General features: G+C 39.1%; 1 protein-coding gene across 4 annotated transcripts in view; it reads right to left on the bottom strand.

Moving 5' to 3' along the window:
- RNF111 (ring finger protein 111) overlaps positions 1 to 22,322 on the bottom strand; it is a 57,397-nt gene extending 35,075 nt beyond the window's left edge. Inside the window, exons 1-2 of one of the 4 annotated variants that reach the window (XM_042803752.1) lie at positions 22,301 to 22,322; positions 1,073 to 1,968 (exon numbers count right to left, since the gene is read on the bottom strand). In XM_042803752.1, the coding sequence (XP_042659686.1) occupies positions 1,073 to 1,949 (877 nt within the window). In that variant the 5' untranslated portion in view covers positions 1,950 to 1,968; positions 22,301 to 22,322. The other 3 variants (XM_042803751.1, XM_032990247.2, XM_032990248.2) reach the window with 3 other exon arrangements.
- Positions 22,323 to 22,354: the final 32 nt, after the last annotated feature.

The raw sequence follows: 22,354 nt of genomic DNA, 5'->3' as shown, positions 1-22,354 counted from the left end.
TCAACTGTAACTTTTTCAGACTTAAAAAATTCTATTTCTGTCCCCACAAATATGCATGAAGATAAATAAGGCTGTGCAATAATTCTTTTGTTTCAGAGTTACATATGCAGCCCTGGCACTGCATAAGTAAGATTTTTGCATTACAAATTTTAGATGTACTGTTTAATATACTTAAACAGTACATTAAAGAACAACATAGACATTACTTCCTGCTACAATGGATAACAAGCAATGATCTAGTCTTTAGTATCCTGGTTCTGTTCAAGCACAAATCCTGCCCTAACATGAACATACACACTTCCCCACCACCACCACCCTTAAAACCATGCTTGTATTTTTCAGTCATTTTTTCTTAGAGGAGTGATCAGCAAAGTCCAAGACAGGTTTCAGTCTCTAAAACACATTTGTTACTAGGCAAAAAACATGGTTGCACAGATTAACACTATACTGTGTGCTCAGTATCTACTTCCCCATACTCTCTCAAAAAGCTGAAGTGATAAACAGAAGGCACAACTACAACATTGTGAACATGACTGGTCCGAGGCTTGGGACTACCTTTCACTTGGCAAGCTTAAAATGAAAAGAAGTCCCAGAAATTGGTAGATGTCAAAATAAAAGAAAAACAAACTAACCCAACCCCTTTCCCAAAACCAAAAAAACCCCAACCAAACACCCAAAAAACTCCCCCCCAAAAAAACACTGCAAACATTCAAACATTCTCAAAAATCATTTAACAAAGATATAATAGCTAAAATTTTAATTTAAGACCTAAAAAAAAAAAAAATTTAAATGGAGCAACTCTACAGCATGTGACTAATCTGATTAAGCAACTTTACCTTTAACATTAAAGATTCTAGATTTGTTGTAATTTTATTGGAAGCTCTGAATGTACTTTTCCCATCAGGAATTTATGGTGTAACATTCACATTACTTGCAGTAAGTCTATTTATAGTATAACTTCTACAAAAACACAAAAACAACTGCTCTAAAGCACTCACCAAAAAAAAAAAAAAAGCATATTGTGCATGATGAAAGCTTATTAATAAAAAGTACCTCAGGAATTTAGTTTTACCTGAAGGAATAGCTGTACTGTTCTGGTGGTTTTCACCAGGTGACACAAATAAGTCTTCTTCCCCTTCAGTGGATGAACTGGAAGAAGATTCACTACTGAGATCATTCTCACTGGAACTGCTAGAGCTGGGTAGTAAAGCATACTTTCTTCGAGCTAACACTTCCCGCTTTTTCCTCTGCATTAAAATTCGTTCTTTTTGGTTCTGTGTCCGCTGTGACGAACTTGATTTCACAAATCTCTTCCTATATGGAAGTCTTCTTAGAGAACTGCTGTGAAAACAGGGCCTTTTCATTAATAATCCAGGTACAGAGTCTGCCTCTGACCGAGGCCACTTTTGTGACCTTGCGCTATGAGTTCTACTTGGAGTATTCAACACTGCCTGAGGGTGTCTTATAGGAGCATCTTTTTCTTCATCAGATGTCACTGTGTCGGAGTCTCCAAAATGTAGGCTAGATGAAGGCGAAGAGATACAGTCACTAAAAGAAGAATCATTGTCTTCACTCTGTGTTTCTAGATGCTGTCTTAATCCTAAGATTCCTTGGTTTTCTTTATCAGGACAATTTTGAGTATACGAAGGACCAGCCTGCTGGCTCTTGCGTTTTTTTCGCACCACGATACTTTTGTCTTGGTCTGTACGGTTGCCACTCATGTCCTTTTCCTTTTGAGAATCACCACATAAATGAGAAAACTCATTCCCTACTTTACTGGCAATCATCTCAACTTCTGCAGTGAAGCTTTTGGCTGCTCCAATAGGCTCAGGGTTCAAGAGGATCCCCTTCAGACTCTCCTGTCTCTTTGGTGCATCAGAAGAAACTTCACTCTTCATATCCGCTTCTAGAGTATAAACTATATTACATTCAGGAGTCCATTTAGACATGGAAAGTTTTAAGAAAGGCCTAGAAATAAAAATAGAAATGCATCAAGAAAAAGAAGCATTAGATTTTTTGAAAGCAAAACTGAAATAAGAGGAAGCCATTTATTTCTAAGACTAACCCCCTAGTGGGAAAAGCAAAACAGCAGTATCTGGAATACAACTGTTTCATAATATTAAGAATACTGCTTGACAGTGTTATTCTGAATTAGGACAGAACTCTTACAACTTGCATCAAAGGGAAGTTCTTATAGTCAGTGAAAACATTACCACTTTCACAGAGCAAATATCAATGCATGTTGCCTGCAAAATGTATGGACTGTGTCTGTTTTACCAATGCACAAGCATAAGTTTTACAGGCTACTGCTTATAGAAGTTACGTATGTTTGAGCTAAATAGCTCCAACAGCCATCAACTAAACTGCATCAACTAAAGTAAGGCCTACATCTTCCCCTATAGCTGTATATATGGATAGTAAATACCTTGAACACAATGCATGTTACAGTATGGTGACAAGAGAACCATAAAAATTGGTTACTTAGAAGTCACAGTTCTTTTCTGACATGAAAAGGAACAAAACAGGAGAGATTTTGAACCTTATTATTTTAGGGTAAAGTAATAGAAATCCATGTATTACCTAGAGTTTCTTTTAAAAACATACCACACATTAATAGTATAGAGTAGTGTACAAAGCTATTTTCAGTCCATGTATTTTTGACTCTATCCTCTGACAGAAACTGTGAGAACATCAGATCACATGTTCCCTTAACAATTGGTACCAGACAGGTTCCCCTCCCTATCAAAATAGTGGGCTGTCAACATACAACACAACATTAGCCTCAAATATTATTTCAAAGAAAAACCTTTTTTAGTGGAAGACTACCAAGTGACACAGGAAACTAATCTCAGTAATATATCCACCTTCAATCTGCTTTACCTGGCACCTCTGCCTTCTGTTTAAATTCCCAAAGGGAAGTGACACAAGAATTTGGTTCCCTCTGTGATAACCACTTAAGCGCTCTTTACTGTAACTAATATCACTTTTTTGTGCCTCAGATGAATAAGGCATTTGACACTTGTACTACTTAAGCAATTAAGTGCTCCCTCTTTTCTCCCTCCCTCCCCACTGCTTTGAAGGAACATCTCCTATGCTCCTCTAGAAGAAATGTTTATGCACTGAACCAGAACGTAGAGCTGCCCAATCTGAAAAATAAATTTCCCAACCAGATCAGACACCAATACAATCCACATCAGTGCATGAACTGCTATACCTGGCTTACAGCAGGTTTTGCTGAACTACCAGAAGGATGCTTCAGAAAAACATGTGCAGCTATACCTTATGTGGAAATGAGGCTCCTCAAACAGCACAGCTGGAATATGAATGAAACTACAAAAAAAGTCTTAAGGAGGCAGCAGCAACATCTATGGCAGGTTAAGTAACATTGCCTACTGAGGTCTGTAATCTTCTGCTTCATTCTCCAAATTCTTCAAAACGCTAACACATTTTTACATCTGGTGCTAATATTTAAAGCTCTTGTTTATTTTGTCATAGAATGAATTGATACAAGATTGAGACTACAGAACAGAGTCAAATCAACTTTTCTTAGATCATTTCACAGACTGATGCTATCAGGAGCAGCTGTGAGCTAGTTGATCCTAAGAGACCCTGAAGAATGACTCAGTTTGCAGTGGGTATAAACTGATGCATTATCCCAGGCAGCCTGTGTTCCCTTCATAGCCATAAGCAACTAATCTAATTCTTCAAGGGATATAACCTGGAATAAAAATTTTGCACAAGGCATATATGCTGCACTAGATCTTTCTGGAGATCAAGAACGTTGGGGATCCTAGAACCCCAGCTGAAAAGATCCATCTAAATGTTCTCACTGGAAATCCTACAAACATTTATAACAATTACTGTTAAATGTGAGTGCTATAGCCAGTGATAACTAAGAAAGCATTACTGTTTTCTACTGGAATTACAGCAGTTAGGTATGGTTTACATCAGTAAGTCAAAAGCTAACTGCATGCAAGTTGGACTAAGTCTCCCTCAGCAGTACATACAACAGGACGGACAGGTTCTTACTTCCACTTCATCAAAGCACAGTTCACAGTAGGAGGTATTTCTTATTTTCAGGTGTTAAACAGAAAACTGTTGCATCCTGGACTATATATATATATATATCTATTTTACTGCAATAAGTTTTAGTGGAATGCACTATATAAGGCTACCCTCTTCTCTAGAACTGAAAAACAGAAGTTGCAAAATTGGAAAAAAACTGTGACTAAATATTAAGAGTGTAAGAAGTCTACATAGTATACAAAGAAGCCTCTGTTAAAGCTGCAGAATTCCGGTATCTACCCTTCTCTGCTCCTGAGGAAAATAAAAGCTCTCTCATGCTCCTCTCTATGCAGGTACTTATCCTCACATACATGTACCATCTTTCTTTGGCAAAATTAAGAGCGAGACTTCCATTTTACAAAATTCCTAACAAAGACAGGAAATCAGAATTCAAACCTGTTATAAGCATACAGAGAACAAGCAGTATATAGTCTTTTTCTCATCCTCACAAGGTCACCTTTAAGGCAGTATTTTTGATCTGTTATTTATGCACCATTGTTTTACAGAAATGCAACAGACTACTCAATTTTTTCTACACTCCAAAGCAAGCCAGCCCCTCACACAATAGCCCCGTACTTCATGACAAGGTTGTTTGTTTTTGAAATGCACAAAATATTGCAATTTGGGAAAAAAAAAAAACATTCAGAGAGCTTATCACCTTCTAACACAGTCATAACACCATCATATACTACAACCATTTCTTGTCCTTTTAATGTGATAAATTAAGGGGACAGTTTCAATTCTGAAATTTTCTTAAGAAACAAAAATCTGAACATTTTCTCATGACGTGAGCACTATCAGGGGCTGGTTTACAAGGAACTTGGTTCTACTCATTGGAGTGCTTCCCCACCATCCCCCCGATTTTATTGTTAAATTCTAGTATGTAAATCTCCATCAGTATAAAAGTTCTGCATTCTGAATGCAATTATCTTTGTATAAGCTCTAGTTACTTTAGCAGAGGCCACTATGCTGAAATACAGATAGAGCTATTGAAGTTACACCAAAAAAAAAAACACAGCAAGAAATTTTACACTTTGAGAAACCTCAAACTATAAGTTGACAAAAAAACTGAACTACCACACAGTGAAAACTAGTGCACTTGGAACACTATTTACTAGCTTTGTTTTATTCCAAAAAGCAGCCTAGATATAATAGCCAGTTAACTCAAATTCAGATGTTTTGTATATTTGCACTCTTACAACCATGGAAAAGTACAGTAACTCAACTAAGTAATCCAGACCTCTACGTTTTTGCTAACCAATACAGAGCCTGAAGGACTGCTTACTCATGGGAGAGCTGCTGGTTTCCAATTAAAAATTACACAACAGCTTAAACATGAGTATATTTTTGAAGTGAATGGCAGCAATCAATGACAAACAATCCATTCCTTCACTATTTAGAAATGCTATTACAAACCTTTGTACAGAAGATTTGACCAAAAAGGACGGAAGCTGGAAGAAGAGGTTACCATTTAACAAGATTCCAATCCATTATAAGCATTTTCAGTAGTTAGGCATAAGAAATACCCATACTACAAATAAGTCCAATGTTTTTACACAGAAGACAAAGTTTAAGAGTGACTACAAAAATATTATGCAAATAATTGAGACTCCTTAGAATGAGATCATCTGCTGTTAAACATCTAGAAGATCCTACAAAATCTCCCTTTAATTAAAAGTAGCCCTCAGAAGGTCTTTCAAAAAGCAATAAAAGCTCAGCCAGAATTAGTGTTCCACATTCCTAATCAAAATATTTGCCTATTAACTTACAGAATCAAGACTTCAAGAAGAAAAATGGGTATCTTCTTTTAAGCCATTTTAGGACTCAGTGAAGAGCTGTTAAGACAGTTACCTGAAAACTAGTTATTCTAAGTTCCCCTCCAAAGTGTATGACTCTACTCAGAATCATAAATGTGCAAGACAAATAATGCAAACTGGGGAAATTCCTAGAAATTGCCAAGTCAAAAAGAAGCTCAAAGTCTGAGATCTTTATAGCAGACAAGTTTATCCTCTGATATAACTCAACTGTGTTCTGCTTTTATAAGATGGAGCAAAGTATTTTGTCATTAAGAATTAATTCCATTACTAGCAATCAAAAAGCATGATAGCATTATAGCACTATAAAACAGTGAAATATTTCATTACACAGCATTAACTCAATTTTTTTCTGTAAAATTGGTTGATGAACACATGTAATCTAATATATCATTACTTTAAAAATGTATTTTCAGTTACATTTTAAAATACAGTCAACTCCCTTTCACCATCAAGAAACAATCTCCTTTTTAAGTGTTAAAAAGCACCTTGACCAATTCTCTCAATCTTGGCTACAGTAAGTACATTGCTTTGACACATGACCAGTCAACCACTTTGAAGAAAATGCCTATCTTAAGCACATGCTTCTTATATAACACCAAATTACTGGTCTCTGACCTGTTAGTGTGATACACACACCTAAACCCGGCTAGCCAAATAGTTTACTCAGCAAATATCTAGCCAACTTGATGAAAAGCAGTGAACAAAAACGCTTCATTTGCAAAGCAGTTAGTAGTCTATTTCCTCATTTTCCCCATCTTCCATTTCCTGCTGCTCTCTCATTACAAACACAGTAATTTCCCAGTCTGATGCACTCTCCACCACTCAGACCCTAAACACACTTACAAACAACTTGGGTATTCAGTAGGGTTGAAGCTAGAGGCCAGTGCAAACAAAACTTCTTCTCAGTATGACAGCTCTCAAGACTACCATGAACTTGCAGAACACACTGTTGTCATAATCTCAGGAAGAACACAGCAATTCCACTTGCATAAAAATTCTGTGCTATCTTAGACCACTTATGTCCCCAACCCCAATGCTGATACATAGAATGATACCATGCCAGAGAATATTTAACATTGTCTCAGAAAGGAAGTTTCTATCAGTTGCGTTTGTAGTTCCTTTATTCAGTCCTAACTCTCATTCTCTTTGCATATGTTCACTGAACTCATGACTAACTTTTAAAATTAAATCCCTTCCCTAATATATGGCTTTTATCAGAATCTTCTTTTAACATTTTTACTTTGACAAGCTAATAGTGGTACTGTTATCTTCATGAGAAAAACCTCACTGTTGAGGTCTGCTATGCATAAAGAAATCTTAGATTGTGTATACTGTGCCTACCACAGTACTACTTCTGAACTGGCAAAGATGGCTATCAAGAGCTCAAAGAATGGACTAGTGAAAGTATTGCACGAGCTGCATTTTGGAACCCCAACAGTCATTTCTTTCCTCTCATTAAAAAGATGTATTTTATTTCTTTCAGCAAGGCTCTTCCATCAGCTAAATCAAGACACCAGGAAATAGGATAATGAAAAAGCTTATAAAATTCATACAAGACCTTCAGCAAAAGTGAGATAACCCAAGTACTACTACTTCCCTTTCTCAAGGGCAGAGCGCCAAATAAGACTGATTCATGCATGACCCCAACACAGCAGAGGTTGATAGAGGACTTGGTGCCCTTTGAGAAGCTGCACCCCCAACACAATCCCATGAAAACCAAATCTCAGTGCTATTATGCCCTGCTACAACAGAAAAAGAACTCACTGAGCAGTTCCCCAAAAAAACCCACCTGTTAGCCAAAAGGGAGAGTCATGCCCTATTCATTTCATTTCCATCAAGCAGGGACAACCTGTACAATGCAGAGTAAGTAGCAAGAACACAAATATCCAATATGCAGTTCCACTATCAGCAAAACAAGTGCAATCAGATTTTGAAACTTTATTGCACAGATCTTCACTTTTGGTTGTTCATTTTCACCACTTCGTGAAACAAAGAGTGCTCTTTTAAAGCTTGTTTTAACTACTAAATTTTAGCATATTATATATTGGTCTTCTAATCTGTGCCAGAAAATAAAGCTATTGATAGTTAAAGATCCATTCATGTTTATAAAATGGCAACAATCACAATGTAATCTGAAACTCTACTGCATTTGCTTTGATATGATGTAGCATCAAAGACATCTTTATTCACAGGACAATATGAAATGCCATTACAAACCATTCTCAATTTCCTTTGTTTGCTTTAATGCAGCCACAGTGATGACAGATACTCTGATTTTTGAATTACATTACCCGAGAATTCTCCAAGCAGAATACTTACCTTTTGACCCACAGAAAGGTACTGTATGTCAAAATAACATGCATAGTATTAGTAACTAACTGCATGACAACGTAATTGTCATGCATGACAAGAACCTGGAGACAGGTTCTTGCCTATGGTCTCCCAAAGGCACTCCATTACATCCCTGCCCTGACAGAAGGGTTTGCTTGTGCTTTGCAGAAGGGTGCTACAGTTATGAGAGCCAAAGCAACACAAGCAGGTTTACTCGCTCCTTGCAGCCAATTCTAGAAACCATCACTGGCTTGGAAAGTCTACTCTTAAAGTGAAACAATGTTATTTCAAGTACAGTACTATCCTTACTAACCTTTGCAAAGCCATCTCAAAGGCGAGTCAGACTACAGTAACTCTACTGTAATGTGCTGTAACCAACCATACCCATCCTCTGGACCAGCAAAGTCTCCTTAATTTTATCTCTGAACAAAACTCCTCTGAGACCTTCAAGATTTGTTTCTTCATGCATAAATCAATTTGGATCAGTAAAGCAATTACCTTGCAGCAGAAATGTCAGGCCACCTCTAGAATAGCTACAGAATGCCTGTTACTCCACGTTACCATTCACCTCTGACTTACCACCACTGTGTTCTTATGGAGAGACTACTGAAAGTGTCTGTCTCACATCTTCTAATGGAACCCAGCACAGGACAGCTACAGACAGAAGAGCTCTTCTCTAGGATTGGATTTATGGCCTGGATCCAGCTGGCACAGACAGAATGCACAGAGCTTGCGCAGCTGGAAGCGCCTCAGCTACATGAGTTGGCAGGCTAAGAGCAATTTTGCAGAGAGTCCTACGAACAAGTAGTTCTCCTGCGATACACTATGAATCAGTTCAAGACCATAAGGCACTCATAGAAATCCCAGCATCAATCAAGCATCAGTGAAGCAGTAGCATGCACATACCCACCTGGGCAAGGAATCTACTTGGCTCTGCACAATGGGTGCAAGCAGGTGGATCTGACAAACACAGTGTTCACAAGCACATTCTTCAGTCTAGACATTTCTTTGCTCTGTCCTAGGTTTAAACTCAGCGACATTAATACTATCTAAATCATGGTTTTAAGACATAAGCCTTATGATTTGGCAATCAGAAATGTTTTGGCTTCAGTGAACCCCTAGACAAATGTATCAGCAATGAACTTGAGAATAAGGAGTTGTAGCTTTATAGGACAAAATACACTTTTTATTGGAGTTCATGATCATAACTACGAATTCTGCTTTCAGAGACAGCTAGGGAAGTTCTGAGTTACACTGTCATCAAAAATAATTTAAAACATTATTTCTTCGTTCCCCTGGCAGTTTTGACCTTTGAGGTATGTGTAACTGTTCTTAATGCAGTGTCAATTTGCAAACACTTCTTGATAAAGCTTTGAAGAGCAAAGACATGATCTTTGCCACAACTGCTAACAAGAACTTTGCAAGGAAGAATTATGAAATTAACCGTTATGACAGTTTTGTGCTGTTCTTCAGGAATTCGGTGAGAAGTCAGGGATTTTTCAGATACTAAACCAAGTAGATATACCAGTTTAAGAGGGAAAGACAGTGTAGCATACTTCTACATTCTTCACCCAGTAGAGCCAAGCAGCAGTGGGTAAAACCAAGTATTTTACTTGACAGCAGCCAAGTATTAGGACTGCATTTACTGGCAAAAGAAAAAAAATACATAAGTCTCTTGCTAGCAAAGTCATGAACCAGTTTTCTCAGTTTTCATTTGGTAAACACTTAATAAGGAAGACATCACTTTGATTCATATTAGTTACTTTTCCAAATAGCATAAACTATATAAAACAGCAAAATAATCTTGTTAGAAAAATTTTGGGTTAGTGAAAGAAATGTTTTCATTTCTTCCCTTCCCTCTGGTCCATTAGAGGTCTCTGTTAGTCCTGACATCAGCCCACCAAGACAAACACTAATCTAAATTTAAGACTGAAGGAAGTTCACTAGTGTAACACTTTGGCTGCAGATATATTTTGTGTTTCTTTTAAGAGAAGCAGCTGATCACTGTCACTTAGGCTGACAAAGCTTCAGAGACTACAACTGGGAGTAATTATCCTTTCCTTATGTTGTACATGTGTCCCATAAAACATTACTCAATATACATGTTTCTAAATCTCTTCTCAACCTCACTGACATGCAAACAGCTACAGCACTACTGACCTAGTGATAAAACTGACCTAAAAGAGGTTGCACATTAGTGAAATTGGGAGAAAATCTCATATAACATCTGCATATGGCAAATCCATCTCTGTACTATCCCCACTGTTTAGATGTGAATTAAATCATCCCGTTCCCTGTGCATTCAACTGCCTGACATCTAAGTCTCCATAGTTTATCTGCTAGGGAGGAGGGCACTATTATCTATATCTTCTCAAAATCACATCCTCACCATTAGAGGAAACAAACAACTGAAATGAACAATTCTTCATCTCTGGGAAAAAAAGGTAGTAACTGCTGTCAGCTAAATGTTATTGCAACACGGCCACTTTCACTGAAAGACAAGACTGCTATAACTGATCTGGTTACATAGGTCTACAAAGTTATTCATTTAAATTGCAAGTCACAGATCTCTTAAGATACACTCTTCATACACTTTTACAAAAGCCACTGCTTTACAAAAGACACATTTCTGAAAGGTCAGAATGTTCTCATCCAAATTTTGAAAGGACAAGTGAAATACACATGAATACCAAGATCTGTTTTTCATCCCCAGGCTCCCAATACTAGACATAACCACAGCTGTAGCTGCCAGGGTTTCAATCATCAATAAAAATAAACAGATTTTTAAATATATGAGACTTCAAGAGTTTTAAAACAGGAAGCCTGGTGTCTTATACACTTTTATTTAACTGAAGTGAAACGCAAAATGTGCACACCGTCTTTCCTGTTTTGTGAACTCAATAGGTCATTTTATACTGTGGGTAACAGCATGAGACAGGTGACCAGATGTTCACTTTATCAAATGAACCAAGATCACATCTTTCCTTATCAACCTTTACACATCAGCAAGAATACAAATCTGAAGTGGTGATAACCTTGGCTAAATTTTGTGGGTTTGGTTTTTTTTTCACCTCTCAGGTAGTCACTCTATCCAACAAAAAGAGTAAAACCATTTAAATTGGTGGAAAACTACTCTGATAGCAAGGACTACAGGTATGTGAACTGTAAGAAGCTTTATTTTTTGTTTTTAAGCGTGACAAAATATTCCAATTCTTTAAATATTATTTTTCATCAAAAATATTTCTAAGTATCCAGAATTAATCCATCTTTGGAATTTTCTACTGGCTACAACAGAAACAATGTAAGGCCTTATTTCACCACCTGAAAACCTAGTTCTCCTTTATTAGTTTATAATACAGCCGTTCTACCTTGATAAATGCTACCTAAGTCTTCATGCCAATCCATCAATTCTTATCCTTTTTATCAAACATTTGTTTCTGAAGTAATTATGTTAAAATCAAAAAAGTTGGTCTATCACAGCAAGATCTTACCTCCTGCATTATACCTTTTTTTGGAGAAGTATTTGAGTATCAGGAATTACCGTTTAATCAGCTAAAACAATGAGGCCTTGCTTATGATTTCAGAAAACCATTGAGAGCCATAGAATAGCTCAAACACAAAAATTTCACAATGTATCCTCAGCCCTAATCACTGAAACGCAGTCACTTAAAGTACATAGATTCTTAACACCTGCCCATTTCAGTAAGAGTTACAAACCTACGTACCTCTGAAGATCCTGGCCTACATTTCTGAATGAACGTTGCTTCCTTGTTTATCAGGCAAAAACATCTGACAATGATCTTTTTTTCAATATGGGTTAAGAAACAAATACCAACTTCACAAACAAAACAAATGACGTTATAACAAACCCTATTACGCAGGGAAATAAAACTCGTTTCCGTAAGGGAAAATTTATGACAAATTTTCAAGAAGACAAAACCCAAGAGTATTGTGGCTTCCCGCAATGAAGATACTGCTTTGTGCGTCAACGAGGCACTGAATAAAAAAAAAAAAAAAAAACAAAAAAAAAAAAACACAAAAACAAACAAACAAAAAAAAAAACCACACAAAAACAAACCACCACCAAAAAAAAAAAAAAAAACCGAGCGTGAAGTTCCCATCTGCCTAACTGCCCCCGCGCCCCTCCGGTCAACCCCGCCGCCGGCCGGTCACCGCTGCCGCCGCCGGGGCGGGGCTGGGAACCGGACTGGAGAGGAGCCCCCCGCCCGGGCCCCACCCGCCGGGAGATAACGCCCCTCTGGGTGCGGGACGCCGCCACGACCCCCGCGTACCTGAGAGAGCGAGGCCGAGGGGCGGGAGGCGGCTGCCGCCGGCGCCCCGCTCAGGCCCGGCGGGGAGGAAGCGGCCCCGGCGGGCACCGCAGGGACCCCGCGTCGCTGCCTGGCGTGGTCCGGGAGGCCACTGCCGCCTCCTCGGCAGCGCCCTGCCCCGCCGCCCGCCCCTCGCCGCGCCGCTGCCCCCCGGCCTGGCTGCGGCCGCCCGCGCCCCGGTGACACGCCGCGAGCCGGGCGACGTTTTGTTGTTGCGCAGCCCCCGCTGCCGCCGCCGCCGCTCCCTCCCCAGACGCAGCGCGACACTCAGTGCTGCTTTACAGCAGCCCGCAAAGCGCAGTCGCGCTGGCTCCGCGCCCCTCCTCCCTGCCGGCGCCGCGCCCCCTGCTGGGCGGAAGCGGCGGCGCGGGGCCCCCGGCCCCCCCCCCCGGGACCCCCGGCCCGACCCGGCCCCCCCGGCCCGCAGCGCCCCCCCCGTAGCAAAGCGGAGCGCGCCGTTCCGAGCAGCGGTCGCGGAAGACAGCAGGCAGCCACCGCTGTCCTGGCCCCGGCCAGGCTCGCCGGACGCACCCCCAGCCTCGCTCAGGGGCAGCGGCGCTGCTGCCGTCGCTGCACTTCTAGAGGGCGCATAAAAGCACGAGTTTTCTCCCCAGCGATGTCTCTTCCTCCGGCATCACGGCCTCTGATGGCTGCTCAGCCGTAGCTAAGCCGTCGCAACGGAGCCGTGAGCTTCCAGGCCTCTCCGCGGCGCTGCCGTAGCCGCCTGCGTTCGGGCAGCGCCGGCCCCTCGCCCCCAGCCCACGGAACCACAGCTGCGGCTGCTGGGCAAGGCAGGCAATTCACATTTACTCTCTTCAGAAATAGGGATTTAATTTGCATTTACTGCAGAATTGCTCTTAGTGACTTATGAACAGGTGAGCCGGCCCACCCTCCCTATCCACCCTTGCGCTCCTGATGCCAACAGCCCTTGTCAGGAACTTCTCCAGCAGAGGTATGTGCCTTCTGTACAGGGGCCAAGTCTCACTCCTGCCTACCAGCACAGTAAGCATCACAACTTTGTGAAGTCTCTCATTTAGCAGAAAGCCTGAGTGCTTAATGCTGGAACTGCCCAAGGCCATGTTATCTGCCAGAGACAACCTTTCATCAATGTCAGCACGAACACAGTCAAAACACTTCCAAGCTTAAAACATGGGATAGGAAAGGGTTTTATACTGTCAGCGACCAACAGGTACATAAACCCAAGATTTTGGAGCAGAAAGGTGCAGTCTAAGCTACCGGTAGTCAATGATCTTACTCAGAATGCACTGCCACCAGAGTCATCAGTATACAAGAGTTTTTACATGTTTTGGAGGAGCTAAACAGCCTCCACACATCATTACAAAAGAAATTGTCATTGGGAAAAAATGCATTTTGAGACTATTAATTGAATGAGTTTCTGAATGGAATTTCCTTAAAGCAAAAGTGGATAAAACAACATGGAAACTATGTCTCAAACAAGGAAAGAAAAGCTTTAAGAATAGAGTACTTCAATAAAAGCCTACCTCAAAAGAAGACGTATTTCTAGGGGCAGAAAAAAAAGATTTGTCCGCAAACGGATATCAGAATATGTCAAAAAGTGTAGAAACAACGTGCAAAAGGTGCTTGACCACATAAATGATATGAAAATAAATAAGTTTTTCAGCTTTATGCGTAATGCAAAGGCACAGGAAAAAGTGAGACACACATACAGTGAAGGCAGAAAAAAGGATCAAAGATGATTTCATGTGGTTCCAGAACCAAAATAATTAATTTCAGTTTTCAATAAAGACAAAAATACAGGTTGTCCAGCAGTAACTTGCTACCTTTTTCTACATAGATTTTTGGAGTGTTTGGGTTTGTTTGTTTTTTTTTTTTTTTTTTTTATTTTGAAATCAAGGAAATACATTATGTCGCATCCACCCAGACTTCAGTAAACAATGACACTGGGCCACCTATGAAATAACCACTGAAACTGAGGAGAATGAGAACAGTATAAAAATTAGAAACATGACTGAAATGCTCAACAGGAGATAGCAACAGACAGTGGAAAGAAGGTTGTATCATATTCAATGGAGGTCACTAATGGCTTGATTGTGTAAGCAATTTTAATATTTTTCATTATTGACTGGAACTGAAGTTGAAATACATTAGTAAAAGTCTGCTGGGGGGAAAAAGTAAATAAAGGCAATACATGGCAAGAAGTGAATGACCCTGGCTATCAGGAGCAAGGGGGGAAAAAATAGAGTAAAATATGTCCACTCGAATATTAATGACTAAAAGTTTTGGTATATATTGGGTATTTGTCAGGTAGAAGGCAGTAGGATGAGTACTTCAATAAACTATGCAATTAAGAAAATGACCAACAGCCAACAACATGATGTAGACATGAAAAAAGCAAGCATGTCTGTACAATATTTTAGTCTAAATATTTTTCAGATAGAGAGCGAGAGGTTTCAATACAATTGTAAAAATTATTCCTGATGTAGTCTTACAACTACTTTATCAAGCTTTTTGTAATATATATTCAGGGAAGATGAACTCTGATCTTAACAGCTCACTCAAGGGAACACAGCATATGTAATATGAGAAGAAGATAATGGAATTTGGCTGGATTACCTTAATGAGACAGAGGAGCACTCTTTATAAGCTGATCAGAGGCTAATACCAATTAAAAAAAAAATACACTGACTAGTTATGTATTTACTTATTTACATAACAATTGTTTTGAACACTCATGCCAAAGATGACAGAGGCTGAGAAGACATACTGTCACTCCATGCTCACCAATTGAAAGACATACAAAGACCATTTAAAAACAAACAAGGGGCTACAGAGTGGCTAGAAATTTCAGCTCACAAATTGAAAAGCAATGCAGGGTGAGTGTAGTCTTGATTTTCTCCCAGTGCCAAGTGAGAGTAGCCAGATGATCTGTAAAAGGTTTAACTGGGTATGACTTGGTAGACCTTTCCTCCTTGGGTAAATTAAAACAAAGGCAGAATTCCTATGATCTTTATTAGCTATGATTTCCTAATTCTCTTTCACTATGGGCTACCAGCTGACAAGAATCTAGTACATTGTGGGTCAGCTCACCCTTAAATTCACACCTGATAGAAATCAATTTGTCAATTATTAACTTAATTTTTAAAGAAAAGTGATGGAGAAAATGCACTTCAATGCCCAAAATTATTCACAATTACTTTTAGATATCTTTTATTTTTTTAACTCCTATGTCCTTTGATATATTTATTACAGTTACTTCTGCCATTGTTTTAGGATCTCGCAGAGATAGACAGTTGTCTTGAAAATATTTTATTGAGTCCTTGGACAAAACCAAAAGATTCTCCTTTTCACACTTCTTAGCTACAGAAAACCAAAAAGTTAAACCTATTAATTCTAAATCACTAATGCAAATTTCTGGATAGCTTTCAGGCTACAGTGTCATCAATTCATACTGAACTCTTCAACTTCTAACTAGAGCTAAACAAAACCATTTATATTTGCACCCCAGGGCCTGGCAGAACTAAAGACAGAGAAGATACTATCTTATCTAAGCTCAAAATATGCCAACCAGCAGGAGATCGAAGTTTATGCAAAAAGACCAAAATCAAAACAAACCCCTACCCTGAGGTACCTTCAGCAGCTCCGCTTCACAGCTGGACACAGTTCTATGCAGTAGCAATGTTGCAGTTTGCCTGCTCAGGAATGAAAGGTAGGCACAACTTTTTCCAGATGCAAACACCAGCTTCTGGAACACAGTCCCACGGGGCATGTGGCCAAGATGCAAGCTGCGCACTTTCAGAAAGAGATGTCTTTGCTCAAAGCTCTGTTAACTGCAAGTCTGGTAGTGTCCAGGGCAGTATGAATAGTATTCACTTATAAATCTCCTGCCTATATACAGGAGTGTGTATCTCCTGTCACAAATACTGTTTCTGGAGGAGCTCAAAATCACTTGTGGCCAGGGTATTAATCCAGATGAAACAGACCATTCTTGGCATTTACATTTAGTTGTGTAGACTTAAAATGGATCATACTTCAGCATATATTAAAATGTTTCTAAGTTTTAAGTCAATATACAATTATTAATAATATTAATAAACTCTAAAGTCTCTCGTGGTGGTATGTTCTGAGGATAATATATAAACATATCACAAAAATTGTGGGACTGATATGCAGGTGATACAAATTGTCACAGCTCAAATCAGTCCAGATTAAGATTTTTACCAGTGAAAACTGGAGAAATTAGGGAAGAGATTAAAAACTGCTGCAAGATTTGTATTATGAAAAATTACTTGTAGGAAAGAAGCAAATATAGATGCATTTGCAGAGTCAAAAATAAAACTCGATAGCTGTCTGCGCTATGTATTTTATGATGATAAATACAGGAAATTGTCTAATGTGATTGATCTAAGAACTTTCAAAAACTCTGGAAAATAACATGCACCACTCGGGTAACTGTATATTTTTAAGATACATGGAAGAACAAAATACCCTAGATTACAGTAAAACATCAGAAACGACCCACTAGGCACTCAACTAGTTTCATATCGTACAGCCTAATAAGGCTCTGAAAGGTTAGAAATAGCATTTTCACAGCACATCACATCAGAAATTATGCAAATCCCTATTAAGGTCTCAAGCAAGCAGCTAGATATTCTAAGTAAGATATTTTAAGTATTTAAATTGTCATATAATTAAGAAGGTGTGGTATATATAATTAGTTTGAAATAGCTACTTTGTTGATGGTATTTTTAATGGGTCTTTTTCCTATCAAAAAACAAATACGTCACCAACTTGTTAATAGAAAGATCATGTGCAATATTACTTTATATTCTTTCAGTGCTTGTACAATAATGGGGCCAATATGTATTTTTGCCTTTTAATGATGAACCAGCAGCTACTTTTAGGACAATTAGGTTTAAAACAAACAAAAACATCCTGCATTTAATGTTCTGATTTTACACTAAGAAATTCAATAGCCATTTCCTAGCATGTACATATACTTTCAGTAGTAAGATAAAGGAAAATGTGTTTGATTTACAAGCATATTATGTTCTTCCCCTTGCTGTTCTGGAGAAGAACTATAACGAGAGCTACTTAGAGATCAGAAACTCATTTCTACATCCTTATTCTGGCTGCTCATCATACAGTATATCAATAATACATCAAAAAGGAAACTATACATTTTGAGTGGAAAAAGTTGTGTTGTTTTTTTTTTTTTAATAGTGGTGATGCATATTAAATTATCAGTGAACCTCAAAATGAATCTCAAAATGTATCTACTGTCAGGCATTCACTGAAAATGTCTCAAATGTCGTTATTCATGTTTGCTTTGTCTGCAGAGGATAGAAAGTACAGCAAACATGCCAGCTAATAATTTTTAAACAGAAGCTTGGTCAGAGGTTTGAATACAGTCGAGATCAGGAATTACTAAAAGCAAAGTTTGAAATTGTAGTAACCAGGCAATGTAACATGAGAACTGGAACAAGACTCAGTGCCTTTGAAAGTAAAAGGGACTCTTGGTGTTGATTTCCATTAATCTAGCATCGCCCCATGTCTCACTGTCTTTAAAAAAGGGTTAGATACAAAAAGGATCTGAGTTATTGCATCATTCATTGTTGTAATAACTAGCTTTGATGCAGTCAGCATCCAAAGTAGAATCCAAAATACTGTATTAGAAACTTGGATTTCTGAAGCAAACAAACGAAAGCCTAAAGTTAGAGTGAAAACATACATTGCATAAATCAATGTTTGAACAAACAGTATGTTAAGCAGAGAACCGCATACAGCTTTGCTGATGAGAAGACATGGAAGAGCAAAGTGTCTCAAATGAGAGAGAATCCTGTTTAAATGAATGTACTTTATTTGGAGGTGACTTTCCATTACCCCCAACCCCTCCCCTTTCCTTAAGCCAACATCTCTTCCTTTTAGAAGGCTTTTTAGAAGGGGATGTGGACAAATGGATGGCTGTGTGAAGAGGAAAAAACTGGGACAGCCTGTTCAACTCTAGGTGAATGCTCTAGCCAGGAGGCATGCCTATCAAAAAAAACACAAAACCCAAAAAACTACTTTATGTTTTGAAAACATTGAATATCACTTCATTTTTACAGACCCCAATCATGTTCAAACTGCAGAGAGCAAACCAACTACATTAAACTGTACAAGAAGAATTAAATAGCTAGTGTTTGGTCCTCCATTATGCTTCAGTGTGAGGTTGGCAATAGACTGGTCAGCACTGCTGAAACTGGGATAATCTTCTGTGCAGAAAAAAGCAAAATTAGAGCCCAAGGAAAAACAATAAAAACCTAGAGACATTCACAACTTTCAGGTGTCTCACATACAAGACAGACAAAAAAAGAATTTACAGGAGCACAGTATTTGACTTCTGGTTTTGGTGTTTAAATATGAATATCTGGGCCAAACATTTCTCCTCTTTGAATGTCAAACTCTATAAGAAATTTCAGAACCTAATGGTATAAAACAATCTTCTCTTTGAAAACTATTAGACATTTCAAGAGACTACAAAAAGACAGACTATTTTTCTGTAAAAAAGAAAACAAACAAACAGTAAATTAGAAACCAGCCAACTTAATTAAAATTCCCAGACAAATCTGAAATACTTGTAGATACCTGGAAAATAACAAAGTGAAAAATAACCAATATGATTTGATCATGACAACCTACCACACCAACCTAATTTCCATTTATGCTTCCACAGACATGAATAAACTGAAGATCTTCACTCCAGCAAGGCATTTGCCATTCTGTTCCTTTGACATTTCATAAGGAAGATAAGGAAATTTGATCTGGGCAGAAACTACATAAATCTGGTACAAAACTGGTTGTACTCAGAGGATCACTATCAGTAGTTTACTATTGAACTGTAAGTTTATATCACATAAAATTCCTCCTACACCTCAATATTGTAATATCTTTGTGTAAAGGCTTAGAGATTATGGTTATAAACGTGGAGTTGACACCAGGTTGAGAGGTACTACAAAGAGAAGTCGAGACTAGAGTTTGAAACCACTGCGGGGGCTGGGGGAAGAGGGTATTCCATACACAAAAGTGAGAAGTTCTGCACTTAACAGGAAATAATCAACTGCACAGAAAAGAGATATTGTAATAAACTTGCAAAAAATAAACCAATAGGTAGAGTGGATCACAAGCAGAACATGTCAACAAGTTCATGACGTTGAAAGGCATACATCCTACTGAAATGCACAACCAGAAGTGTTGTGACCAAGATAACTTCAAGAAGTTGTGTAAAGATTGGACAGGAACTAGAGGGGTGCAACAACAAAAGGTCATTTGTTTTAGAACTGATTTAAAAAAAAAAAAGGAAATAATCCATGTTTTAAATAAAAAAAGACTACACAAAAATGCGGTAACAGTCTTAATTTATGTAAAAGGATGCTACAGAAAGAAAGGAAACACTGTCCTTTATATTCACTTTAAAGGCAGCTGCTAAATTGCAGCAGAAGGGATTTAATCTAGACATTTGAAAAAGGACAGTTAAGGACTAGACTAGACTGCCTGAGGAATGAGTGGAATTTATGTTTAAGGCTTTAAGTACAGGTTAGGCAAACATCCACCAAGGTTGTTTTAAAAACAGCTTATTGTGCCTTGAGACAGGAGGATCACTGAGAATAGGCTTAAGGTCACTTTTGGTTCTGTTGCTTGTTTTTTATTTAGGGAGTGGGCTAGGTGTACAGCTTTGACATCTACACGACCTAAACCTCATTGCCTGTTGGTTGATGCAAGTCAGGCAACCCCTATAAAACAGTGCAAGTGGTGTATTTGTTAGGCCTCTCACCTTTCCTGAAATTGGACACAGTAAACTTGTCTTCACCAATACTAGAATCTAACCAGTGGGTTTTGTGTGTATTTGTACAACAGCTTACCACAGTAAAACCTACAGCCCTGACTGAGCCTTTGTTGCACTGCTGAATTCAAAATAATATGCAAATGAAATACAGTCAGGATTTTTTCATGCACCGTTTAAACGTTACACAAACACAAAAATGTGTTTCTATAATCTAAACTTAAGTTGAAGAGTTCATTTATTAACCTCAAAGTCAATCCTAATGTATTTGATGTTAATACAAATGTTATTGCTGAAGATAGTATAAGGAAGAATATATTCTAATTTCTTATTTAAGATTGTTCTTTTTATAAAATGTTGGTACCAAGTGCAACAGCAGAATTATACATCTAAAACACACATGCAATTACCAGTCCAAACTCTGCTTTCCTTTAGACTTCTGTGCATGCTTAACTCTTAAATACTGGGATGTTAATCTGATAACTAGTTAAGCAAAGCATTATTTAAATACTTCAAGTGCATTTTGAAAATAAAGATAGCGTTACAAATCTTTGTAGGATTCGGGAGTTAATTTGCATAAAAGGTTGTTTAACCAAGATTTATTAAAGAAAATGAACCCTCATTTGTTTTTTTTATTTTCATCAATATGCAATTTTTGCATTAAGAGACAGAACAAGAGGATTGTTGTGACTTAAACTGGTTTAGACATACTTAAATTCACAGATTCTGTCTCACTTGAAGATTTAATAGCAGCTGTAGCATCTAATATTGACAAAGTAACTTCAAGCATTCCCTACGGAAAATGAATGAAATGACAACTAAGAGGTAACACCTTCCATTACCTGGTAGAAATACAGCCTAATAAATCATAGGAAAAAGGTACCTGATTTGTTAAGAATTTAAAACACTAGTAGTGCACCTCCAGAATACTTCCAATAAACAAAATGTTATGCAAATAGATCTACTTCTCCATAGATTACTCTTCCTTTAATCTTTAAAATCATTGGAGCTACTGATTAAATGAACTACTATTTCACCTAAGTAAAACTGGTAATATCAGCATCAGTTATTTAAGCTTATTTCCTAAACTCTGAAGAGTCAGTGGCCAGAGCAAGCAAGAAAGTACAATCCACCTTGTTAATGCGAATGGAGAGGCACCAATAATATGTAAATAAATACTTTGCTTTTATTTAGGAAATTTTATATATATATATATATATATATATATATATATATATATATATATATATATAAATAATCAGTGAATTATTGACACGAATCCAATGAACGCTTCGTTACAAGAGCTAACAAACCAAAACAGCAGTTAAGCAGATGTGTCTCAGCAAAGCTTTCAAAAGCCCACAGGAAAGAGAAAATCTGTAGCAGACTCCCGCCCTGAGAGACCCACACCCAGCCCCCAGAGCGGCCGAGGCCCCACTGGAGCCTTTAACACTCCGCACTGCATCAAACCCACCGCGCGTTTGCGCCACCACACACGTGCAACCACCGCACACTGACTACACAGTGTTTTTTCCTTAACGAGCCCGCAGCTGCGTGAGATCTTCAAATAGAAGCTCTCAAGAGAAACCAGCGAAAAGCAAGGCGGCGCGATCCCGGTTAGCGTGGTGCCCGTCCCGTCCCGTCCCGTCCCGTCCCGTCCCGTCCCGTCCCGTCCCGTCCCGTCCCGTCCCGTCCCGTCCCGTCCCGTCCCGTCCCGTCCCCGCCCCCGGGCAGGCCCGCAGCCCCGCGCCTCCCTCCAGGCCAGGGCCGGCCCAGCCCGGCCCCGCCGCCCGCACCGCCCCAGGGCACCTCATGGCTCTCAGCGCCGCTCCCTGCAGAAGCCAGAGCCCAGCCCCAAGCCGTGCAGAGCCCCGGCCCGTCCTTCCTGGGCGGGCTCCGGCGGGCCGCAGCGCAGCCCGGCTCCCCCCCGCCCGCCAGGCCCGCCCGCCGCCAACCTCTCGCGGGGAGGTCCCGGGACCAGGTGAGCCGCACCGCGCCTGCGCGCGCCG

This window comes from Tyto alba, unplaced genomic scaffold, assembly GCF_018691265.1.
Source record: "Tyto alba isolate M040663 unplaced genomic scaffold, T.alba_DEE_v4.0 Super-Scaffold_41, whole genome shotgun sequence".
NCBI lineage: Eukaryota > Metazoa > Chordata > Aves > Strigiformes > Tytonidae > Tyto > Tyto alba.
Note: the sequence above shows the minus strand (reverse complement) of the source record. Positions and strands in the feature narration are given on the sequence as shown.